This window comes from Crinia signifera, chromosome 7, assembly GCF_055691185.1.
Source record: "Crinia signifera chromosome 7, ASM5569118v1, whole genome shotgun sequence".
In the NCBI taxonomy this organism is placed as follows: Eukaryota; Metazoa; Chordata; class Amphibia; order Anura; family Myobatrachidae; genus Crinia; species Crinia signifera.
Genome location: NC_139223.1, coordinates 192,175,505 through 192,202,586, shown reverse-complemented (window position 1 = coordinate 192,202,586; position 27,082 = coordinate 192,175,505). Strand labels below are relative to the sequence as shown.

General features: G+C 44.6%; 1 protein-coding gene across 1 annotated transcript in view; it reads right to left on the bottom strand.

The window, feature by feature from the left end:
- Positions 1-26,849, bottom strand: part of LOC146020995 (intelectin-1-like) — a 36,244-nt gene extending 9,395 nt beyond the window's left edge. Inside the window, exons 1-5 of the mRNA XM_083154748.1 lie at positions 26,750-26,849; positions 26,606-26,672; positions 11,857-12,000; positions 2,877-3,124; positions 2,439-2,597 (exon numbers count right to left, since the gene is read on the bottom strand). Of these exons, the coding sequence (XP_083010874.1) occupies positions 2,439-2,597; positions 2,877-3,124; positions 11,857-12,000; positions 26,606-26,672; positions 26,750-26,752 (621 nt within the window). The 5' untranslated portion in view covers positions 26,753-26,849. The remainder of the gene's footprint in view (positions 1-2,438; positions 2,598-2,876; positions 3,125-11,856; positions 12,001-26,605; positions 26,673-26,749) is intronic.
- Between the last annotated feature and the right edge of the window lie 233 nt (positions 26,850-27,082).

The following is a 27,082-nucleotide window of genomic DNA, read 5'->3' as shown; positions in this document are numbered from 1 at the left end:
CCAGAGAGTGACTTAGATTTGCAAGTGCTTTAGAAATCATTTGATGGTCGGCGGCCTTCAAATGATTTCTGCCCCGCACGCAAGCTGCGAATGGATGGGATTGGTATGTAATCCCGGCGGTCGGAATCCTGGCTGTCGAAATCCCGACGCCGGAATCCCGACAAGGGTGGGATGTGGATCGCCCCCCCTTGCGGGCTCGCTACGCTCGGCACACTAATTTATTCTCCATCTATGGGTGTCGTGAACACCCACAGAGGGACAAAGTGCCAGGATTTCGGCGGTCGGGATTCCAGTGTCGGGATTTTGACCGCCGGGATTGTGACTGCATCCTGAATGGATGTCTATGCAAAACATCTATTCGCATGCGTGCGGGGATATTCGACTTGTGAGGGTAGGGCGGACGTTCACGCGGGCTGCGTTTAGTTGGCTTGCAAAGGTGCGAAATTTGCAGCTTTGAGAGTCAACCATAATGACCTCCATACTTTCTAATATGTTATCCCTCAAAGGTCAAATAATTTGAAAGCCAAATGCAGTAAATTGTTCATAATGTGAGGTCATCACTATGGGCCTTATTCTGATTGGTGCGGTCCGTTCCGTCTTCTTTCGGAGGGCGCTTTTTAGCTATCTGCGCATGCGTAGCCAACGCAATACGCATGTGCAACGCAGCATCTGCGCACTCGTTCTCACCAATACCATCTACAAATGTGCACCGAACTCCCTCGGAAAATATTGGCGTAACATGGGCGTACACAAGGATACGGTTTCAAAGTGGGCAAAACTGGGCGTACACGAACAGTGGTAGGTGTGCATTCGGACCGGACACCGAGTGCAAGCAAACCAACACAGCAGAAATCTGCGGAGTCCATAAGCAAGTTTCAGTTCTCGGAGAGCACTGGTTCATGCGCTAGGCATTCGGATCGCCCAATTAGTACGCACCCCCCCTGAAGCACTCTCAGCTGACCACAATACAATCCATTCCTCTACTCATTAGAGATTACACTCTTTTCACAGGTTCAATTGGAAGCATTGCTTCCCGATTGACTCTTGAGGGGTCCGGGATAAAATTCTTTACACCTGAGGCAAATATAGCTAAATAAAATTACATCACTGAGCCTAGATATAATCAATATATTTTTCAGATGCAAATATATGGAAAAGGCTCCTGTGATCTTATCTAAAATACCATTGTCTCTGCAAGGGTATTAGTGACCTGTCTATTAACTAGTTTAAGATATATGTTTTAAACTGTTTAATACTATGACCACTAATTGTGAATAAATTCATTATTATTAATTAACAGATATCATAGTACTACTGGTGCGCTCTCTTATTGGGCCAGATTCTCTAAGCTTCAAAAGTGATAATTTGGAGAGTGATAACCAACCAACCAATCAGCTCCTACTGTACCTCACATTTTTCAAACACAGTCTGTGACATGGCAGGCAGTAGCTGATTGGCTGGCTGTTTATCACTCTACATTTTATCACTTTTGAAGCTTAGAGAATCTGGCCCATTATCTTTTTGGTAATTTGCATTCTGATTGTTTCTGTGGGGTTCACAGAAGTCCCCAATTGAGAGCTGCAATTGTTAATTGGAGGGACATATATTGTGTATTTTACCGTTTTATTCTATAGCGGCTGGATTTAAAGTGCGCCTGATTTTTTGGCCACTTCTTTGCATACCCCTGTGTGTCTGGAAACAAATAACTTTTGAAGCTTAGAGAATCTGGCCCATTATCTTTCTGGTAATTTGCATTCTGATTGTTTCTGTGGGGTTCACAGAAGTCCCCAATTGAGAGCTGCAATTGTTAATTGGAGGGACATATATTGATGTGTGTGTATTTTACGGTTTTATTCTATAGCTGCTGGATTTAAAGTGCGCCCGATTTTTTGGCCACTTCTTTGCATACCCCTGTGTGTCTGGAAACAAATACATCACACAGGTGCCCAAGACATACCTGTGGTTTTGCCATCAAGTGCTCAAATTTTATCTGTAGCGTTAAACTTATTTCCATATACAGTACTATGGCTAGATTTTCTAGATGATAGGGTCCCCAAAAGTGGAAAGTGAACTTGTCTAGGACGGGTCCCCTAGAGATCCCCCATCTTTCAGTAACCAGAAAGTAGAACATGGTTGTGTTGGATGTCCTAAGGCAGGTCTGGCCAACCTGTGGCTCTCCAGCTGTTGTGGAACTACAAGTTCTAGCATGCTTTGCTATTGTTTTACTATAAGGGAATGCTAAAACTGTAGCAAGGCATGATGGGATTTGTAGTTTTACCACATCTGGATGCCACAGGTTGGCCTGGCCTGTCCTAAAGAAATCACTTTTTTTTTTAAAGAAAGGAGATACTGTATACTGTCCGTATCTACATCTGTCGCTATAGTGTTATATTGCTTAGTCTTTTAAAATAAATATATACTTCTGATTCATACTTTACCTTGTACAGATTAAAGAGGTTTCCACCTTCATCAGGCAAAAAGCCATTATCTGTCCGATATCGGAGAATGGCGGAATTCCTCCATTTGGATAGTGGTGTCTTGTTTGGAACATGCCATATCCCCACATCATTAGCCGATATATCGTAATAACCAGGGTTCTGACCATATAGGAGAAATAATATTAGTAAGTAGCTGTAGGCTGGACAGCACTCTGTAGGCTTACAATAAATTGACAATGAATCAAATTTCATTGTTTAACGTTTCAGGCTACAATGCCCTTTATCAAGAAAAGCAAAAAGAGAAATAATATTGATACGCAACGTGTGTCAGAGAAACATTTATACCTACAGATAACAGGGTAACAACCTCACCTAGCACAATAGACGCTGAATGGGATATAACATAGCAGGAATCCTGACACGAATGGTCCTTCTTACCTTGTAGTCATCACTGGTGGCCCCATCAGGTGACCCAAATGTGTTATAGTTTGCCCAGTTGCCGTCTCCTTCCAGGTTATTTATGTTGTTCCCCTGTTGGCTGGACCAGCGATCTCCAGTAGTGCACTTCCCAAGTAAAAAGTTTTCATGGACGCTGGCCACCAAAGTCCAACCTCCTCCACCGGTGGTCATGTCACAGAAGGTTTCATAAGAAATCCCATCATCAGTGGTAAGAGTGTAGATTCCATCTGTATTAAAAGCACAAAAATATTCAAATAAAGTGAATTGTGTGTGCGGATAGAGACTTTTTTTCTTTACAATATATCTATATACTGCCAGAACTAAATAAACTACAGTATATATACCTATGCAACAAAATAACAGCTCTTTGGTAGAGATGAGCTTGGAGAGAGATCAAGCACCAATCAGCTCCTAATGGACATTTTTTAAACACAGCCTGAAAAGAATCAATCAGCATGACATAAGTTGATTGGTTAGTACCAAGGTTGTAGCTACCATAGGTGCAGGGAGAGCAGCTGCTATGGGGCCCAGAGGTGAGAGGGGCCACTTTAACATATACATGTGTTCTGTACAAAGGAATAGCTACCATAGGTGCAGCTGCTTTATAGTCCCAGAGCTGCAGCTGTTATGGGACCCTGGGGTAGATTTATTAAGCTTGGTTAAGTGATAAACTGTCTGGTTTTTATCACCGGCCAATCAGCTCTTACCTGCCATTTCTCAAACCAAGCCTGTAGCTTTACAGGTAGCAGCTGATTGGACGGTGATAAAAAAACAGACAGTTTATCACTTCACCGAGCTTAATCAATCTACCCCCCCAGAGCTAAGACAGGCCACCTTCCATGTCACAGATGCATGTGTCAAATACATAAACCATCATTGGGTGATACTTAAGGGTGCTTACAAACTTTTGCATTGGGTCCTACAGTATATCCCTTCTCATTAGAATTTAGTATGAAATTATCTGGAGGGCATTAAAATGTGACATAATATGATCTAGGGCACTGTTATGCGACAAAAAATGATGTGGAAGCACTAAAGTGTGGAATAATATTGATTAAGGCTCTGTCTTGTGGCATAATAGGAACTGGGGATACTGTAGGTCATAGTGGGCCAAGTGATAACAAGTGATAGAGGGTGATAAAGGAACAGCCAATAGGCTCCGTCATTTTTCAAACTGTCTGTAGCATGACAGAAGATGATTGGCTGTTACTTTATCAACCTCTACTTTATCACTTGCTAAGGCTTAATACATTTGTCCTAATGTGAATTGGGGTACTGTGTTGCATAATGTGCACTGGCAGCCCTACAGTGTAACATAGTATGAATCATACCTTGCTATGGTTCTTAAAATAAACTAGGGCAGAGCTATGGGGCATAACATTAACTAAGGCACTACTGTGGTCTAGAAAATTAACTAGGGCACTATTATGGGGAATAACATTAATAACTGCTGTGGAAAGGGGTCTCTTTAGAAGCATTGGGAAAGGGGCTGTGTGTGTGTGTGTGTGTGTGTGCGCGTTTTCTTTTGGTGTGGACAAATTGAGTTTGTTTATTCAGTTTATGTGTACTGGTGGTGTTCGTTCGTACAGAGTTGCATTACAGATTTGGATTAACAGTAAACTGCTAGTCAGGCACTATTTTTTATATAGAAAATAGTCTACTACAACCATAATGTTGTATCTTGGCATACCTTTCTTTATTTCTTTTTTTTTTTTTTTTAAAACACACTTTATTGGGAAAAACACATATAGAGACATGTAGAAGTAACAGAGAATCTTTTGTAAACATGGAATGATAAAATTATGCGGATTTCTAAGAGATTCTGTTATATCATTGTGCTTTTTAACTTTTTGGTATAACAGGGGTCAGGGGACCCTGACAGAAGAGGAAAGAAAGGAGAGTAAGAGGCGGGGGGTGGGGGACGGGCCATCTTGCTTATAGCTCATACGGGGGGGGGAGAGTCTTGAGAATCTAGCCATGGTGACCAAACCTTATGGAAGGATTTTAATGAGTTGCGTATTAATGCCGTCATATATTCCATTTTATAGACGTACCAGACACGGAAAAGTATCGCCTGGAATGGGGCCGGGTTGGGTTTTTTCCAGTCTACTGCAATTTGGCATGTCATTGCTGAGGAGACATGTCGGAGTAACTTATTCTGGTGTCTAGAAAGTGTAGGGATGTTTAGCGGGAGGAGAAGGTATTTGGGATCTAAGGGGACGTCTATACCGAACATTTTTGAGAGTAGGGCTCCTACCTCTTTCCAAATGATTGTTAGCCTCGGACATGTCCACCAGATGTGGAGGAAGCTGCCCTCTAGCGTGCAGCCTCTCCAGCATCTATCTGAAGAATCGGGGAACATCTTATGCAGTCGTGAGGGTACATAGTACCAGCGGAATAGGAGTTTATATATGTTTTCTTTGATCCGAACGCACATTGAACTTTTGGCGGCGTTATCGCGGATCTCTTCCCAGTCTTCGTCATCTAGGGATTGGTTTAGGTCTCTTTCCCAGGCGAGTTCGTGTGGGGCTCGGGGAGAGGGGGAACCGGGGTCCAGAAGGGAGTAAATTGCGGATATCAAACCTCTGGAGGTGGTGCGTTTCCAGCAAATATACTCAAATGAGGAGAGTGGTCTGGAGGTAATAATGGCCACAGTTTTTGAATGGAAGTGCCTAATTTGTAAGTAGCGGAAGAAGTCTATGTTCGGAATTGTTGTGCCCTCCCGGACATCTGAGAATTGGGGAAAGCTGGACTGAAATGTCATTTAAATAGTATATCTTGTTTTTTAGCCAGTTTGTGAGAGTGGATTTACCCATCCCTGGGGGGAATTCTGGGTTGTGGAATAATGGTATTAGAGGGGACGGAGGGGGGGCTAAGCTATAGGTTTTATTGAGTCTGTCCCAGGTGGTTAGTGCATGTGAAATTATTGGCTGTGAGAGGATTGCGCATGGGCGGTTGGCTTTAGGAATCCATAGCAGAGAGGACAACGTGGATAGTCCCAGTTCCGCTGTTTCAATAGCTACCCATACTTTGCTTGCCCCCCATGGGTTGCACCATTGGACCATCTGTGAAAGTTGAGCGGCTTGGTAGTATTTCTTGAAGTCTGGGATGCCCAACCCTCCCCGAGTGGTGGAGCATTGAAGTAATTTGAGTCTTACTCTGGGGCGTTTTTTGTCCCAAATAAATTGTAAGCTTTGGTGTTGTAGGGATTTAAATAAGTATTGGGGGATGTAGATAGGAAGGGTTTGAAATAGATAGAGGAGACGTGGGAGGATATTCATCTTAATAGAGTTTATCTTTCCAATCCAAGAAATGAAATATGTGGACCACTGGGTTAAGTCATTTTTAATGGCGTCTAATAGTCGCGGAAAGTTAGCTTGAAAGAGTTGGTGATGGTGGTGTGTGAGGTATATCCCGAGGTATTTAATCTTTTTCCTGTTCCAGTTACATGGAAGCAGGCTTTGTAACTCGGATCTGAGGGGGCCTGGGATGTGAAAGTCAAGCACCTCTGTCTTCTCCACGTTTATCTTGTAGCCTGAATGTTGGGAGTAGGTGTGGATTTCAGAGAGGAGGGCGGGGATAGAAGTTGACGGGTTGGCTAGAGTGAGTAATACATCGTCAGCGTAAAGTGCAATTTTGTGTTCGGTGGGGCCGATACGGGTACCGTGAATAGAGGGGTTATCCCTAATTCTAATCGCTAGGGGCTCCATAACTAGTGCAAAAATCAGTGGGGAGAGGGGGCATCCTTGGCGGGTGCCATTGGCAATTCCAAAACGTTCGGACATGGCTCCATTGACAAAGACCCGAGCTGAAGGTGTTTGATAGAGAGCCTTGATTCCATCTAGGAAGGCTCCAGTAAACCCCATTTTCTCCAGGACCGCGAAGGCAAAAGGCCAAGAGATGCGGTCGAAGGCCTTCTCCGCATCTAGCGCCAGAACCAAGGAGGGGTTTTTTTGTTTCTGGATTGCGTGAATAAGATCGATCACTCTCCTTGTATTATCTGACGCCTGACGTCCGAGAATGAATCCTACCTGATCTGGGTGGATCAGGAGAGGGAGTATTGGGGCTAACCGATTTTCTAGGATCTTTGCATAGATTTTAAGGTCTACGTTAAGTAGCGAGATGGGTCTGTAGTTCGCACACCTGGTCGGGTCTCTGTCTGGTTTTGGAATTACCACTATGTCTGCTTCTGAAGCTTCCGGGGGGATGGGGTCGCCCTCTAGTATGTTGTTAAATAAGTTTGCCAACTGTGGGGCCAGTTCCTTTGCGAACAGTTTATAATATTGGGCTGTAAAGCCGTCGGGTCCTGGGGCAGCTGTGGATCGCAGTGTACGAATAGCTGTGATAACTTCCTCTGCAGAGATTTCCCCATTTAGGAGTGAAATGTGAGATTCTGTGAGCGAGGGCAATGGGGTATCTAGTAGGTATGAGGGGATATCATTATTAGTACCGGAGGAGGTTTGGGGGGGTTCCGGCAGGTTGTAAAGGGACCTGTAGTATGAGCGAAACTCCTCGGCCATCTCTCTGGGGTCGTATGTGAGCGTGTTTAATTGTGATGAGTGGAGTTTGTCTATGTTCCTGGAGGCTTGTTGCTTACGTAATTTATTGGCCAGAAGCGAGTCTATTTTGTCTGCCTTGTCATAAAAGCGTTGTTGAAGCTTTTTAAGTATGACCGCAGCTCGTTGGGAGAGGAGAGTGTTTAATTGACCTCTGATGGTCTCTATCTGAGCCAATAGGAGGGGGGAGGGTGATTGCTTGTGTTGGTCGAGTAAAGTCGAGAGTTGTGATTCTAAAGACTGGATCTGAAGGTTTGCTTTTTTCCGCATGGAGGAAGTCTTGGCGATAAGTTGACCTCTGATCGTTGCTTTATGAGCTTCCCATAAAGTACTCTGGGAAATCTCGGGAGAGGAATTTTCTTTAAAGTAATTTTCTATTGCCTCTTTATTTCTTTTTTAAATAATTTTATTGTGTTTTACAGTGGAAAACATAACATACAGAGCAGAAAATACATTGTCAAGAACATATATTCAGGTATTTCAAAAAATACGTGAGGAGAATTGATGAAATCGAACGGAGAAGCATCATTAAGAGACATTTCAAACTATGTATTATGTGAACAACACAGTTCCGTTGTCAGCAGTTTGTTACATTCAAAGTCTAATAAATGTCAGTTTAACTGTTCTATGTTCCAGTGTCTCTTTTTAGACTCTGTTTCCTAGTTATTATGAATAAGCAAGGTAGCTGACCCAACGTCAACATTCTGAATAAAAAAAATATAGATCTAGACACTTCTCCGTGGACTATGTGTCCAGATATGGTAGCATTCAGACAAAGCATTATAACACTTGTAATCATAAAACAAGAAAAAGGGAGTGGGGTTGGGTAGAGGGGGGAGACAAAAGAAAGAACCATTTACTTCAATACATTTTATATATCTCCTTCTGTGTACCGTGTCAATACAAATGCAATTTTGACCTGAAACCGTCAATTACATCATGCGTAGGTAACAAGACTCCACACATTAGACGGTATATAAAACTTTTTATAAAAGCGAGGAGCGCCTTTCTCTAGGTCTGCCCTCAAGGCATGTCGTTCGTAAAATAGTGTACTCAAGATGGCTTTCCTTAACTCCATGATGGAAGGGGAACTTCTGTGTATCCAGTGTGTAAGGAAGGATTAGCTTTTTGGCAATTAAGATATTGGTCAAGACTGGTAAAGTCTGTGGTTTCTTAGGACCAAGATCCCACACTTGAAAATCTAAAAATAGGCATGCAGCCGGGTGCTTCTGGAGTTTCAGGGCGTAAGTACTATTTATAAAATTATTCAACTTATCCCAAAAGAATCTGATTTTCTTGCACTCCCAGTTATGGTAGTAGGAGGCATTGGATTTTTGGCATTTGTAACAAGATCCAGTGTCACTGAGGACAAAATGTGCCCTCTGCACTGGCGCTATGTATGCCCTATTTAGGAATTTCATGTGAGTCTCCTGTAAAGCAGCCGACTGCAAGTATCTCATGGTAAATGGGAATTTTTTTTTAATAGACCAGCCGGCGCAGGGAGATCAGGGATATCCGCAAACCACCTGGTATGGAGTTTCTGATGTTGAGATTCTTTCCCTGCTGCAATAAGATCCGAGTACAAATATCTAATCCTATATCCCAAAACACATTCAGGTCTCAACAAGGTTTCTATGGGGTCTGTCTCCGTAACCTTTTCCATGGGGGGGTAATTGAGATTGTGTGAAGTGTCCCGACTGGAGATGCATATAAAATTGGCGACTGGGCACATCGAATTTCTCTACCAGTGCGGAGAATGGGAGTATAGTTCCTCCTGGGTCGAATATTTTGCGTATATTAGAGATACCATTATCTCTCCAGCCAAGAAACTCTGCGTTCTCAAGACCCGGGACAAACTGGGGGTTTCCCCACAGAGTGGTGAATGAGGAGGAGGAAAACCTTCTGCGCAAAGTCTTATTAATTTGTTTCCAAGACCTGTAAGTAAATAGAATATAAATTCCCTGATCAGTTTAGGTATCAGTTTAAGTGGGGAATGTAGGAGGGCAGCTTGGGAGTACGGGTGGAATAGCTGTTTTTCAAGGGAGGGGAGGTATATTCTGATCTGATTGTAAACCAGTCTATGATATATCTAAAGTGCGCTGCTTGAGAGAATGCTTGTATGTCAGGCATGCCAAATCCCTCATCAGTCTTATTGAGTTTTAGTCAGTTGTATGGTATACGGGCCTTTTTCCTCACCCAGGTAAATTTAAGAAATAGTGACCTAAATCTTTGTAAGTCTATATTGTGGAGCTGCAGTGGCAACATCTGCAAGAGGTAGGATAATTTAGGGAAGGCTATAGCCTTAATCACTGCCACTCTGCCCGTCAAAGACAAATCCATCCATCCAGTCAACAGCTTATCAATCGATGTATAGGAAGGGGGAATATTTGCATTGTAGAGGTCATTTAGTTTTTTAGGAATCAAGACTCCCAGATATGTAAGTGTGTGTGAACAGACAGTAAACTGCGAAGTAAAAGAGGATGAATTTAAATATATAGAGGAGGCAGACAGGGGCAGTAGGCAGGATTCATCATAGTTTACCCGAAAACCTGAAAAATGTGAGAAGTGCAGCAAAATCTGTTGTATGGCAGGGATCAAGACGTGAGGATTAGATATAAATAAAAGTAGATCGTCTGCAAATAAGCTTAATTTGACCTCGGAGGTGTTCACTCGTATTCCAGTAAAGACCTGCGAGGCTCTCAAGGTTATCACCAGGGGCTCTACTGCTAGAGCGAACAGCAGAGGTGACAAAGGGCACCCCTGTCTAGTTCCTCTGAACAGTGATTTTGGGCTGGACAAATTATTCATCAGGATTTGGGATGATGATCCTGAATATAGTAGTTTAATGGTACGGATGAAGTCCACCGGGAGCCCAAACCTCTCGATAGTGTAAAATAGGTGATCCCATGTGACCAGATCAAAAGCCTTCTCGGCATCTAGTGAAAGTAGTGCTTAAGGCCCAGGACTCCCAGTAGACTCCACCCATTGCATAACCGTCAAGGCCTTACATACATTAAGGACGGAATGGCGTCCCAAACGAAGCCCGTTTGGTCAGAGTGAACCAGGGAGGGAAGTTTAAATTTAAGTCTGCCAGGATTTTAGTGAAGATCTTGTAATCTGTATTTAAAAGGGAGATAGGTCGGTAGGAACCAGGGACCAGGGAGGAACCAGGGAGGAGAGGGTCTCTACCAGGTTTGTGGATAATGTTAAGAATGGCCACGGGTGGCTTGGGGGTGCATTTAACATTGTAAGCACCCATTAGGGTGCTTATAGAAGTTATAATCGCATCCCATCGCATTGTATGCCATATACAGTGACATACAATTTTAAAATTCTATAACATTGGTGAACATCGCGCAATATCGCATCGCATGCCAAATGGTCTGCGATGCGATGGGCGCCGTGATACTAGACAAGTACCAAAATCGGGTCTGATCGCATCGCATGCGATGCGACCCGATATGATAGACCCGATGCCATAAGATAAAAGTCGGTGGCGCCGTGCTAGGAAACAAGTACCCAAAAATGTTATTGTACAGTAGGTGTTTCTGCACAGAAACATAAAATACAATTACAGATTTGGATACACACACAAAAAAAGTGTATTAGAATGTGATGGGGGTTCTTTAGTTGCTGAATGTGGTGGTATACAGAGACAATGAATCGCTCATTTGCTGTGGGATGATCTGCATCTAGCATAGGGTTGGTGCAAGTTTCAATGGTGCAACTGATGGTAAAGACACACAAAGCAAGATTGCAGCACCTGTAGACACTGAAGGTGGGTGTCTCAGTCGTTGCACAAATGTTCCCTCCTTTAGCACCAGCATAAGCATAACTACATAGATGGGCCTGACTAAAGGATCCAGGTGCCCTAGGCTAATACACATGTAGCTCCCCTTGTAATGCTGCCAAACACACGTGTATGGGCGCTCAGGGACTCGCCAGTCATACTGCCCATGTGCATGTAATGATGGTTATACAACTGGCATGTAGGATCTAATGCTTGTGGCGTGTGAAGGAGACTTTGGCTTTAGGCTGCCCAGCTGGCGCTGTAGCACAATGTACATAAAGTAATGGTTCCATCAGTCACCTTAAGAACTTTATCCATCACAGTACATCAGGACGGGTGATAGCTGGGAAGCATGGAATAAATTAGTGCATTAATTTTATTCCTTAGCAGTCACCTGCAACACACACACCACCACCCCCCCCCCCCCCCCCCGCAGTCCTGGCGCCCTATTTATAGGTTATTAAGGCCCTGTTTGCAGATACATTTGAAGCAAAAGATTCAAGGAAGGCTGTGACTGCATCAAAGTCACTCTGGTACCTATGAGGAGGAAGTATCCCACCCCCTTCATCATACCCCGGTTTTCCCTCTCAATCTGCCCCTGCACATTACTCACCTTTGGCACCACAGTGAGCCTGCTTAATTTCTTTGCAGCTCCGATACTTATTAATGTTTGATTTGCTGAAACAATCAGAATCCTCATTCCAGCAGGCCAGTAGATTGAGGATGCTCAGCTTCTTCTCATGAAGGGCGGGGTTATCTAATAATATATGATAAATGTTAGATGTTACAGAAAGTTGGGGAGCAAGGCTCCGGCCTGCATGACTGGTTGTAAAAGACTGAAATCACATATAAAGGACCAGGATGTACTTCTAAAAGGATTCCCAACAATATGTGGATGTATGGCCCTACACATGAATCATTTTTATTAAGATTAAATATTTACTAAAACCCCTAAAAACTGAACATTTCCTACAACAGTCTGTACTACTCCCTTCAGAGAATAGATATTTTGTGGGTACCATTTAATGAAGCGGCCAGTTGAGGACCTGTGAAGCATCTATTTCTCAAACAAAAGACTCTAATGTACTTGTATTATTGCTCAGTTGTTCACCGGGGCCTCCCACTTCTCTTTCTGCTCTGATTAGAGCCTGTTTGTGCTGTTCACTGAAGGGAGTAGTACACACTGTTGTAGCAAATGTTTAGTTTCTTGGCAATTTCTCGCATGGAATAGCCTTCATTTCTAAGAACAAGAATAGCCTTTTGAATTTCACATGAGAGTTCTCCTTTTCTGGACATTTTGAGAGTATAATCCAACCCACAAATGTGATACTCAACTAGCTTAAAGGAATAATAAGCAATCCCATTTACAGCTATGCTAAGATAATTGCACAAGGGTTTTCTAATCATCCATTGGTCTTCTAAGTTCTAACACAATTAGCAAACACAATGAACCATTAGAACACTGGAGTGATGGTTTCTAGAAATGTGCCTCTATTCACCTATATAGATATTCCTTTATAAGTCAGACATTTGCAGCTAGTATAGTCATTGTATAGAGTGTATTTCTATTTAATTCAATGTTAACTTCATTGAAAAAAAAAAAAAAAAAAGTGCTTTTCTTTAAAAAAAACAAGTGACCGCAAACTTTTGAACGGTAGTGTAAGCCAGTGGTGTCAAACTCATGGCCCTCCAGCTGTTGTGGAACTACAGTGTAGTTTAACAACAGTTGGAGGGCCATGAGTTTGACACCACTGGAGTAAGCAAAGTTATTGAAGTAAAATAATTTGGACAAACTGTAATTCTCATCTAGTAGAAATGTACACCTCATGATCATCCTGGGGCTAGGTCCACAGGAATGACCATGATCACTGCAGGCTAGAGTACCGTTTGAGCTGTTGACAAATCTGTATTTTCCACAAAAGAACAGTTCATGAGACTCTACATGAACCCCACACTAACTTTTGAGGTATTGTTTTGCCCCTGTATGACCGCCACTCATTGATAACTTGATACCAATCTTTTGGGGAATGAATTGGCAAATCTGGGATTACAACATACTGGATTTTCAGGATCTCCTGACCCGGGCATCAGTAGAATGGGGAATTACCCCAATAGCTGTTTGATGTATGGGCCCTATTATCTTGAACCTCTCATACTTCATTTGGGGGTTGAGTCTTTAGTTTAGCAGCTCCAATTCTTTGGAACTCGCTTCCTTAAGCAGTAAACTCCAGACACCTTCAAGTACAAGCTCAAGACTTATCTTTTTAATCAGGTATTTCATTAGTGACACAGTAGTTTGAAACAGATTACTCTTTTCTGTAGCCTATCAATACTTTAGCCATACTTGCGTGCTCTCCCGGAATGGCCAAGAGGCTCCCGAAAAACAGGGATAAAATTGGAGAGAAAGAAAAGCATACTTACCTACCCACCCGGAATAGCTGGGAGGCTCAAAATCAGGTCAGCCTACTGGTCCCCCAGGAAGGTGTGCAAGTCCCCTGCAATCCCGCCAGCCTCCCACAATCCCCTCAGCAGGGGGTCCACAGGGACTTGATGCTGCGAATCACATCATCTTGACCCCGCCCCCACTGTGCAATGCCTGCACCCACGTTTCACAGCGGGGGCATGGCCACACCCCTAAACAAGGCTCAGTTTTTGATCACTGCCTCCTGTCCCACAAAAGTGTAGCTACGGTGGAGCTCAAGCTCCAGGTGATGTCACCTCGCATTGCGCCATGAAAGGGCTCACCCCCCCACCGCAGATCGGATCTGTGTTACCGATCTGTAGTGCTGCACTCCTGGTCCCCTCTGACCTGTCCAACTGACTGCCGCGGTGCCAACGCCACCGTACAGCAATACCTTTGTGCTGCCATGTAGCGCTGACACAGGCTGTAGGCGGGCTCGGTGGCAGCAGCACGTTATCACAGTGCGGTATGTGTGTGCCTGTGTACAGCAGCACCCGCCTCCTTCCTCTCTTCCTCCGAGTCGGATAGCAGTGTGAGTGGAGGAGGGGACGCTGCTGCTGCACATAATACACATGGCGGCCGGCGGGAGCTGATAACAAGCAGCCTGCCTCTTGCTCTCCATGATCTGTACGGTACTTGCGGAAAACGGCTCCGTGCAAACGCTGTGACATTCCCCGCCGGTGAACAAGACACCCGGAATATTATCACGCATCAGACAGCTGGTCACTGAGGTGCAGGGTTCTGTAGCCCACAGGGTCACCTGGAGGAGATTGAAAGCTGGGCCACTACAAAAAACAGTGTTGGTACTTGTAGGACTAAGAAGACCCCAGGAGCACTGCTGGCAGACATGGGGCACCTGGCTGTGTGGGTGCTGGGTGTCCTCCTGGGTGGGGGGGTTGCACGCCTCCTACTCTTCCAAACTCAACATCCCCAAACTGCTGCTTTTCACCCGGGGGACCCGGATCAACTTTATGTTGGAGGTGACAGAGGGGTGCTACAAGTGGTGAGTGACCCTCTTCCTATCCCCCTCCCCCCATGGGTGCAAATTAACCCACCTCCAACACCCACCTGTGTGGTCCTCTTATTGCTGCTTCATTCATTCATTTATTTTGTCCACCTAATTTGACACCATGGTTCCATAGATGTGTCAGAATGCACCGTGACTAGTATTGTGCCAAACAGATCGGTATAGTGCCACAGACTGATGGGTGAAGGAGGGATGAAGGCTGCCACCATAGGGTGCCGGGTACAGGAGGACAGATCTGTGAAACCTGTGCAGGTATGTGGGAGAGATGGGGAGCCCAGGACCTGAAAAACTAGAGGCCTGTGAGGAAGCCTGAAACTCTGAGGAGAACCAGGTCCCTGCACAGCACTGACGGATTATAGTCTACTGTTACTGACCCCCCTCCCTATCCCATCCACAGTGTCCCAGTGTCTCCCTGTCTCCCCTAACCAACCAGCCCACTACACCCATTTCACCACCCCTGCAACTAGAAACCACCAACTTGCCTGTCACAGTAATACCCCCCTCCCATCCTGCCTAGAGTCCTCTATTCCCTCAGTGTCCTCCATTCTAGCCTAGCGTTCCCCACCATCTCACCGACTGCCCTAGCCCAGTATCCCCTTCATCCCTCGCACAATTCCTCTCCCTGCCACACTGTGCTTCTCCATCCGACACTGCATCTACCCACTATTGTGTGTGTAGGAGGGGGGTGAAGGGTGCAGCAGGCTGAATTGTATTAAGAAACCTTGCACCTTATGTGTAATGGGCATTACAGCATGTGGCGTTATGTGTTACATAGTAGGTAAGGCTGAAAAAAGACTTGCGTCCATCTAGTTCAACCTGGTATAGATATCCATTGCTGATTTGGTAGGTTCTGGTATTTTACAGACAAATAATATTTCTTATTTTTACCCATGGATGTTTTTCTCCAGTAAATGTTTGTCCAACTTTGCCTTGAACGCATTTAATGAGCCAGCCGTTACCACCTCTCTGGGAAGAGAGTTCCAGAGTTTGACTTTCTGACCGTAGAGAAATTCTTTCTACTAGCTGAATGAAATCTTTTTTTCTTCTAATCTATACTCATGCCCTCGCGTCCTAGATTCCTTTCTAGTAGAAAAGAGGGTGCGTGACCGTTCCTTATATTGGCCCTTGATATACTTGTACATGTTGAGCATGTCCCCCATTAAACGTCTCTTTTCTAATGTAAATAGTCCCAAATTGCTTAATCTCTCCCCGTAGCTTAAATTCTCCATTCCCCTAATAAGCTTTGTTGCTCGCCTTTGGACTTTTCTAATTCTATGATGTCCTTTTTATAGTGTGGGGCCCAGAACTGTACTCCGTACTCGAGGTGAGGTCTCACCAATGCTTTATATAGTGGCATAATTACCCTTGAGTCCCTAGTTTCCATTCCCCTCTTAATACATACCCAAATTTTGTTGGCCTTTTTTGTAGCTACATTACAATGGGCACTACATCCTAGTTTGCTGTCTATTTGGACTCCTAGATCCTTGTCAAGTATGGAATTACCCAGTTCCTCTCCGCTAAGTTTGTAACTTGCACACTGGTTGTGTCTCCCAAGGTGCATAACCTTGCATTTATCTACATTGAACCTCATCTTCCATTTTTTTGCCCACTCATCTAGAATTGCAAGATCATTTTGAAGCATGGTGACATCTTCTGATGATTTGATGACTTTGCTAAGTTTTGTATCGTCCGCAAAGATTGATACATTGCTGAGTAACTGTTTCCCAATATCCTTAATAAAAATGTTAAACAAAATGGGCCCCAAAACCGAACCCTGGGGCACTCCACTTACACTCCATGTGTAATGGGTATTACAACGTTCGCCCCGTTAAAATGTTCAATGTGCATTATGGTGTGTGGTATAAGGTTAGGCTGCGCCCCGCTTACTACAAATTGGGGGGGGGGCGCAAAACATGCCTTTGTTCCGGGCACCGTGGCACCTAGCTACACCACTGCTTTCACAGCACGCATTACGGCCGTGCTCCCTTCTGGTTGCCCTCTCCCTGAGAGGACAGGCTAAATGTAGGCAACCCTGAAGTAAAGAGAAAGTGGTATAGGGACATATTCATTATTATGTGAGCCCAGCCCACCGAAATAAAGAATCCTTTAGAAAACCTTCAGAATATGTATTTGCCCTGATGTATTATTCCTGATTGCTGGGACAGTGACTCTGACGGGAGCTCATCCCGGTCATCAGCGAGAAGCAGACTGATCGCATTATGATCATTTTACTGTACTTCCTGTGTTGAGTTTTAGGAATCATATATCTCTTATCCCAATAATAGTTATTGAGATATTATATAAAATATATATTATTATATCTTGTATTGATATACTGTAATAACATATTTGACAGCTGCAATTATATTCTAATAGACTTTACAATATGCAGAGTACTTTTCACAAGAGTTCAAGTCTGATATTTATTTACAGGCAACACAAACCATTACAGAATACATGAACACAGTAATTGATTATATATATATATATATATACATACCTCCTTGCTTATATTACATAAAACAATTGACAGACTTAGACTGCTACGATACTGACATAAATTATACCTATACCCATAAACGAACATTCATAGCTACCATGTTTACCGTCAGCCTCTCACTCCAGCCCATTCCTTGGTCCATCTCGCTTCTGATGTCTTCTCTCACTGCATATGCAGGAGTACTCGGGGCATTATGTGTAGCACAATGTGTGTCAATGTCATATGGGCATTATAGTGCATGGCATATTATGTAAGGGGAATTACAGTGTGTGGCATAATGTGTAATGAGCATTATGGTGTTCTGCATATTGTGCAAGGGGCATCATGATGTGTGGCATTACGAATAATGTGCATTACTGTGTGTGGTTACTATAATGTGTTATGGGCTTTGAGGTGTGAAGCATAATGTGTTATGGGGATTATGGTGTTATTGGTACTTTTAGGTGACCACGCCAATTCCCCATGAAGCCACGCTTCTACAATTTTGCGCTTTTCACACATGGCACCAAAATGGCTAGTTACGGCACCTGAATAAGATTGTGCTACTGTGTAGTGTAATTTGGAGTGGGAGCATTGTGTGGCCACACCCCTCCCTTTGTAAAGTTTGGGTGGGCGCAAATTTATAGTTTGGGTGGGCGCCGAACCCCCTAGCACCGGCCCTGGTTCTGTTATTTGCATCCTGGGGTGGTAAGTACATTACTTTGTTTATACTTGGTTAATAAGGATGTATGGAACTGGGGGAATCAACATATCTCTATCTGCTAATTAGCATGCCTTAGATATTTTGTCTCCTAAATTAAGAATAACGTAATGTCTGCAATAGGCATGGAGTGGGTTAAACATCCAAGACTGTTGTGTGACCTAGGGAAGCATGTGACTCGGTGGTCCAATAAGGACTTAGGGAAGGGCAGTGTTAGCTGGGATATCAGGGCAGGAAAGGGAGGAGTATTTCTCTTTCCTGAAAGTTTTCTGGTGAGTGGATCTGTGCCCCTGAGCTCCCCAGTTAGGGTATAACTGTACTCAGTTGAGTGCTGATACATTGCTTTGCTGCCTCAGTAGTGCTTTCCCTGACTATTACCATGCCATGCATACCTCCCAATTTCTGAAGATTGCAAATAGGGACTCTCACAGCACCCGCAAGGGGCATGGCCTATGCTAATTAGGTCGCGGTGTATGCTAATTAGGTCGCGGTATATGCTAATTAGGTCACGGCATATGCTAATTAGGTCGCAGCATATGCTAATTAGGTCGCGGCATATGCTAATTAGGTCGCGGTATATGCTAATTAGGTCGCGGCATATGCTAATTAGCCGCGATTAGGCCCCACCCCTCTGCGATGCTGAGTAGATGCTGTGCGAAGTCAGGGAGGCCTGAACAGACGCTGTGGCATCATCCCTGTCTCTGGCCCCCGTTCGCGGATGGGCTTGTGGTAGACGCCCGGCTGCAGGTGAAGCCTTGGAGGCTCCTGCGCTGCGGCCTGCTTCCGGCCTCAGGCCCCGGGGCGACTAGAGCCAAGGGGCGGGACATCGTGGGGCAGTAAGGCCCGGTGTTGTAGGTGAGCGCTACAGTAGCTGCGAACATTAGGGGTCGGGCAGTGTGGGCCAGGTTAGTGCGGGCAGCATTTACATGCCCTCATCGGCCCGCTGTGAGGCGCTTCCACCTAGCGGACATACTATTGCACGGGCTTCTGGGGGGTGGAGTCAGGGGGGATGGCAGGCTTCCACCGGTGGGGTGCGCTCTGGATCCAAGGCAGGGTCTGGGGGTGCAACCACGGCTAGAGTCTCCACTACCTCCTGTGACCCCTCTCTGCTGTCCGCAGCAGTGTCCTCAGTTGCTGTGGCTCTGGTGCCCATTGTTAATACTCTGCCCCGGGAGACGGTGGGGTCCCAGACAGTTAGAGGATTGGTCTCAGGGGGCACAAAGGAGGCCCATTCCAGGGTGCTCAGAATTCTGCAGGCTTTCAGGGATATGGGGTCATCTGTTGTCATGATGGAGAGGGAGACACTCTGAGGTGATGGTTCTGCACAGAGCCGCATACGTGACCGAGGCCTACAGTCCTCGGGGTCCCCCCCCCCCCCTTTTGCATGTTCCCACAGATGTTGAGGCACAGCTGGACTACAGCGAAGAGGATTCGTTCGCTGCTGGCGAAGTCGGGGAGGACGATGCAGATGATGACACATGGGCTGCTCAGCCTGAATCTTCAGACGTCAAGTCCCCACGGATTTTCGGGCAGTGGAGCCGGCTATGGAAGCGGGCATGGATAGTGATGCTGATGTTGGTACATGGGCGGCGCAGCCTGGATTTTTAGGTGAGGGGGCTGAGCCTGTGTCGGGCGGCTTATCTGGCATTTCTCACTCGTCCCCCCCATGGGGTTGACATTGGTTGGGCTCTGCGAATGCACAGCAGTCCTTCAGGTATCGAGGCATTAAGTGAGAGCCGTAGGGGGTAAATTTAGAAGGATGACTTTATGTACTTGTTCAGCTTAACCGACGAGTCCATGTAAGCCTCCCAGGCTCGGTGTTCCTATGTCTCAATTAGATCAGCCCCAACCCCTAGATCAGTGGTTCCCAAATTATGGGCCTAGGCTCCCTGGGGTGCCTCGGGACACTTGCAGGGGTGCCTCGGGTTGGTGGTCCGGGACCAATTCAAACTATTTACGTTCAATTATTTCTGGACAAAACCAGTGCTGGTGGCTGCCAATCATAAAATGTGTACAATCGGAAGCAAATCCTGCCCTTTACCACATAACTGACCCTAAGAAAAATATATCAACAGAATCTACTTGATTTGATATATTTTTGGGGCCTGGGGGTGCCTTGGAAAAATTCTGATACTCTAGGGTGTCGCAATTAGAAAAGATACAGCGTTCCTTATAAAGTAGTTCAGCTCAGGGACCATCCTTCTCCAGGGTATTTCTCCAGAAGGGTGTGATTATTACTGCAGAATAAATAGATTACATAACATGGCGGTGTAAGCGCAGCACCAGCTAATGAGTTATTTAGGAGCATCAGCCTCTAAAGCTTGGATTAGCTGTATTCTAAGGTACAAGACCTGTCATTTGCTTTGCAATGCTAAAATTACAATGAGTGAGGGAAAGGTGACATGATTGGCGGTAGAACACATCAGGTAAGCGTATGGGCAACTCTGTGTTCTCGCACAGTAATATTCCCTTCTAAAAATTTCCAGCGCTCCAGGCTATGCTACGGACGCATATCTGGATTAGGGGCAGTGTTCCCTCTAAGCTGTGCGCACGTGCGCGCGCACACACCTTGAGGAGCGTGCGCACAGACATTACAACTGAGCGCACAAAGCAGAAGTGGTCTCTTTTTGCAGTTGTGGACTCAATTAATATGTGTTTCACCCATTAACTACATTGTGTACTGTATTTTGAATGTTTAAATGTTTAATATCATTTTGAAGTAAAGTTAACACAAATGCTGAATGTCATTTTCCAGTTATATATGTGACGCACAAAAATTTGAATTTCATTCCAAAGTTGCACAGCCAAAATCTTTAGCCGCACACAGCCTTCGTAAAATTAGAGGGAACATTGATTAGGGGTCGTTCAAATCAAAATATTTGCTTCTCGAATGTGTCACAAGCAGCAAAATAAAGAAAGGCAAAATCTCTAGCATTGCAGTAATAATCATTATTTTCGATAATAATATTCCACAATAATACTTCTAAAAATTTATTGGATGCCAAGAACGAAATGAGTTTTGGTGGGCATACGTGTCCAGGTGAATTAAAATATAGACTTTAAGTTCAAGGCAGCAATCTATGGGTGTATATGTCCCCTGTAACGCACTACGTAGTATGGGAACAATGCACATCACCACTACCAATTAAATAGCAGCAATGCCATGAATAAATAAATCAGGATTATAACACCTTTAGCCTGTTATTCACTAGCCTTAGCGAACGGATCTGCTGTGGAGAGGCGAGGAGTACTTCATCGTCAAGTGTTGCCGATGGGGTGTTCCATTTCTCGCGCATAATTTAAGGGGTTACACACCTTTACACTGGGGCGTTGAAGTGTCCCCGTGTCAGGGCTGTATCTCTCACTACCTTTAGGAATTGCTTTTTGTTGGCCCTGCTTATACTTTACGCTGCGCTAGGCTCCTGGGGGGGTTTCCGTTCGCTATTCGGACATTTTGGTGTGCTAATTGCTGAGGTTGGAATGGAGGAGTGGTTACTTACCTGTCCTTTCTGGGAATCCAGATTGCCGCTGTGTATGACCTCTGTTACCTGAAGTCATTTGTACCCATGGGTCACTTGTCTGCCGCTCACTAATAAGGGCCGCTGCGGGTGTGGCCAGATCCCATCATCTGGTTCGCTTGTCTACCATAATTGGGCAGAATGGGATCCAGCTGGCTCTAGTAGTTGTCAATGCAGGGCTGCAGCCATCTACCCAGTAGGCCGGGTCTTCTTAGTTGCGTGGGCTAGGGGCAGCTCGCCCTGCAATGTTTGCACTTCGCAATTCTATTTAGGGAACGTATGTTCCGGGCGTTGGGTTGGCTGATCTGCGCAGTCAGGTTGGCAGGGGTTGGGGTTAATGTTGTCTATTCTAGGAGATGTTTAGTGCCGGGAACTTCAGGGTGGTACTGGCGCATTACCTAATGGGTATTTTCTTTTAGATTTTTCCAAAAAATGCCCTCCCCTCCCCACCACCCCATCACCTTTTGCTTGCTGCTGGTTTAGGTTTAGGGTTGCGCAGACTCTGCTTACGATACACTATTGTCCGCGAGGAGTCTTTCCTTGCTGTTTTGCTACAGCTGCATGTGCCCCTCCGGTGTCTTATCTGGTAGTGCTTTCTAGGACCCGCGCTGCGTTTTTTGCTGGCATCAGATATCAGACTAGTCCCCGGGGTTCGGGGGTTTAAGATTAGGCGGCCGAGATGGATCTGACGGCTGGGGGTGGAAGTGTGTCCTTGGTTCCTGCGGTGCCCTAGGTCATCCTCCCAGTGGCCTTGGCAAACATTTATACACTGGTCAGGCTTTCCTTTGCAGGCTCTGGCTCCTGCAGTTTGGTGGCTCTCTGATGACCTGATGTCAGTTTGCTGGGTCGAGGTGGCGTTGTCCAGCGAGTTTCCATTGGGAATTTGGAATCCATTACCACTGCCTTGGGGCTGCCACATCGGCTATAGCCGCTCAATTGGCCTTGTTAAGCTTTAAATCGCTAGGAAGATGGCGCTCCGCAATTTAAATAGTACATTAGGCCTCACCTACTGCGCTGTAGGTCCTTGCGCTTTGTATGTATGTGTTTGATTGAGGTCATTTGTTTATTCCCCCATCCTTGTCCATCCTACTCGGGGATTAGCTACGCTCTGCTGTTGGGCCAGCGTCCGGAGTTTTCTCGCTTTTTGCCTGAACTGACGGACTGAATTTGATCACTCTGATTCGGCTATAGTCTCAATTAAGAGTCCCTCAGCAGGTCCAGTCGTTTTTTCTCCGGCCGAGTACACCCGTTTTTTCCTTATACCCTTCCATTACCTTGCCCTCCCCCTGTTTGTCTCTTTCCATCTTTGTTTCCTGGTATGGCTTCAATTGGTATTGGAGCATGTCTTAAGCACCTAAAATTGTGCTTCAACAGAACAAATTTATTTTCTTTTTGGCAGATCCTCCTATTATACTTAGGTCAACCCTTTAATATAAATACTACTAGTCTCCTCTTATAGCTTCTCCTTTAGAGGTATGGGGAAGGATAGGCTCAGAGTGTGCATAGTTGAACATTCATTTGTGTATTAGGCAGTCGGCTGGGCCTCATCTGGGGATAGGCCGGTTGCGAATTCTCTGTTAGTCTGGTGGCTTGGAGTTCGAGGGCCGTACTGGCTTGAGTTTAGAGGCGTTCCTTGAGGTGAACGTCCGCCAGTGTCTGAGGTCTTTGGTACTTCAGCTGGAGGCAACAATTTGGGAAAATGTCCCGATTGAAGCTGTCGGCCTTGATCTTGAGTGATCTTGCAGCCATTAATACAGCTTGGTTTTTCTGCACCTTGGTTGATCTCCAATTGTTTCCCCGACTCCGTTTTGAGAGATGCTAGAAATGGTAAGGCTTCAAATGAGGCTCGGAAGCAGCTATATCGGCGGTGGCACAGTGGGTTCTAACTGCCAGAGGTGCTGTTGACCCACAGGAGAGGATTAGGTTTTGGTGCCATCAGGTCTTCCTGCCTAACGGGGTGCATTTGGTTAGGGATGGTTCATTAATTTTGGAGGATCTATCTCTGGTTGTAGCTCAGTGCGTTAGGTTGGTGGCCGGGCGGGGATTCTGAGCTCAGAGTCCCCGCTTTGGCGGGAAAGAACGGCAGGTGAATAGAATTAGTTCTTATTCAAATGATGATGCTACGTATATGTTTGCTTTTCGGTGCGCTCGCCTCTCATTGGCTTAGGCCTTCGCTCGATCTCCCGCTCGGGGGGCAGCGAACCCATCAGATGGGTGGGTAGTCAATGCAGTAGGTCGAGCGGATACCGCTTGTTAGGGTAGGCTTGATTACGTATGCAGATTGTGTGGGTGGAGCTTAGTTAATTAGCCGTTCTTTCTGGGCCACCATTAATTAATTATTAATAAATTAATCTAGCTTAAAAGTGCTAAAATAAATCAGCTAACAATTTCTGCCAAACCTAAGTCTCCGAGTCTTTATTTCAGGTTTAGTTTGTAAGTTTTGAAATGTGATGTATATACATGCTAGAGGTCACACACATCAGGTGCTAGGATGTTTAGAATAACGTAATGTCTGCAATAGGCATGGAGTGGGTTAAACATCCAAGACTGTTGTGTGACCTAGGGAAGCATGTGACTCGGTGGTCCAATAAGGACTTAGGGAAGGGCAGTGTTAGCTGGGATATCAGGGCAGGAAAGGGAGGAGTATTTCTCTTTCCTGAAAGTTTTCCCGCCCTCCCTCCCTTGTGTTATTATGGTTGGGTGGGTGTTAATCGCGTTGGCTGATAGGCGGGAAAGAACGGCAGGTGAATAGAATTAGTTCTTATTCAAATGATGCTACGTATATGTTTGCTTTTCGGTGCGCTCGCCTCTCATTGGCTTAGGCCTTCGCTCGATCTCCCGCTCGGGGGGCAGCGAACCCATCAGATGGGTGGGTAGTCAATGCAGTAGGTCGAGCGGATACCGCTTGTTAGGGTAGGCTTGATTACGTATGCAGATTGTGTGGGTGGAGCTTAGTTAATTAGCCGTTCTTTCTGGGCCACCATTAATTAATTATTAATAAATTAATCTAGCTTAAAAGTGCTAAAATAAATCAGCTAACAATTTCTGCCAAACCTAAGTCTCCGAGTCTTTATTTCAGGTTTAGTTTGTAAGTTTTGAAATGTGATGTATATACATGCTAGAGGTCACACACATCAGGTGCTAGGATGTTTATTCAGTTGCATTTGATATGTTACAAAGTGGTCATTCATATTATTTAGTAAAACACAAGCTATACTACAATGTCTAAACATTAAACTATGATATCCTAATTATTAAGCTATTCCTACTTTTATATATACACACATACATAATATATACACTATGGTTAAAATCACATTACATTAAAGATGGTATAAAATAATATCTATATTTCTATGCAAGCCACTTGCCTATATGGTAACACCTGCTGTGCCGAAATCACAGGCGAGGTCAGATCCCTCACCCAAAATATCATGTGAAGGTAGCCCATATGACATTAGATGTGGCTGATGCTGGAAAAGTAGGGACTGCATTGTTACATTTTGGGGATACTTAGGGGTAAATTTACACAGATGTGAGTCACTCAAGATGGGATGTTGCTATGGGCAAACATCTATGGGATACAATCTATTATCTTCAATAGAACTCCAATTTTAGGAAATTTACCCCTTATTTATTTATTTACAGTTTCTTATATAGCGCATACATATTCCACAGCGCTTTACAGAGTATAGTTATTAGCAAAAACACATAACGAATTACAGCACAAGACAGTTTAGGACAAGTACATGGTTAATACGGATAGTTGCATCAGGGGACAGGACACTGAAGCAATCATCAGGGTGGCAGAGGTTTATATATTCTAAGAAAGGCACATGAGGAGAGAGGGCCCTGCTCGTGAGAGCTTACATTCTAAAAAGGGAGGGTTAGACAGACAGGGGTGACACAGAAGGGAAAGAGGTGAGCATAAACAGTAGGTTAGGATGAGAGATGGTCGGGTTTTATGCAGGAGGGTGGAAAGAGGTCAGCTTAGTCCTTGATATTTTAAGTCTGAAAATGAGCTGGGTCATCCAAGAGTAGACAGCAGAGAGACAGTTGGAGATATGAGAGAGGATAGAGGGAGAGCGGTCAGGAAAGGAGCGGTAGATTTCAGTGTTATCAGCATAGATGTGATCACCCATAGAGGACGTATAGAGATAGAGAAGAAGAGGGCCAAGAATAAAATTTTGGGGGACACCTAAAATCAATGGAAGAGCAGGACAGGTGAAGTCATTAGAGGTACAGCTGGGCATTTTCAAAACTGACAGTGCAAATACAATTATTAACATTGATAGTAAAAGTTGTTTGCAGATGTAAAAATGATGATATTATGGTTGAGTAGCCAGATTAAGCAGCCAGGAGTAGTATGTCGTGAGAATAAATTGAACTCACTCAAAGCAGTCTTTGTTTTTTTCAGTTGTTGCTTCTGTCCTTCTGTTTCACTTCAGTGTAACGCCAGTATAACGCCACAGTTATATTTTTATTATGCTGCACTTTAAAAATGATGCACTCAGCTAACCCATGCACACAGCCTATGTAATGATCTTTAAATGCATCTGCACTCATTAATTGGACTCACCCCACCCAATCCCACCCCCCCCCCTACTACAATGAATGGTAATAAAAGTTGCCTACATAAACATCCATGTATTCCAAGATAGCATGTGTCATTAAGAGTTATAAGATATTCCTCCCTTCACATAGGCAACTGAGATTTGCTTTTTAACTTGCAAAATTAAGTTTGTCAATAACACATTTCTGATATCTAAAGCAGTGTGCAGAATGATCAATTACCAAAGCATTTAAATACATCCAGCACCTGAGGTGTAATCATCTGCAGCCCAGCCAGACCAAGTAAAGCTGGTTACCTATGACAATATCAAATCAATCTAGGACAGAGGGTAGAATCATCTGCAGCCCAGCCAGACCAAGTATGTAGAATGCTGGTTACCTATGACAATATCAAATCAATCTAGGACAGAGGGTAGAATCATCTGCAGCCCAGCCAGACCAAGTATGTAGAACCCCTTAATATTTGCTGGTACCAAGATGAGAACGTTACAATTTAGGGATCAATACAATGTAGAAACATCTTCATATCTGACAGAATAACAGATTATGCGCTATATATGTAAATATTAATAGATTTGACTCACCACATGAGTCCGGAGCAGTGACTAGGCCGGCCAGCATGGCCACCAGCAGAATGTACACGGACACCTCCTATAGCAGAACATTTATTAATACATGTATAATACAGATATAAGTGTTCCATCACTCAGCAGTAAGTAGACTCTTACCATTCCTTTACTCGCTGTCCTGGGGAATGATGCTGTGGAATCACATTCCCTTTTATGCTGTAGTGTAGAACCGCCCACATTCCTCTTCCAAATGTCCAAATCTCTGGCCACACATCAGACCAACTTTCCTCCAACCATCCAACTAGTTGGTTGGATGGAATAAAAACCTGGTACTGGATGGGAGCAAATGTAATTTGTAATTAAGTCATTTGTTTCCCAAATCTGAAAATGGACAACAACTGTCACTCAGACAATGTACTATAGTTGGACCTATTTGATTTAAAAATTTCCCTGAATGTTTTTGTCCATTCTCCTGAGTTTGTGAGCAAATAG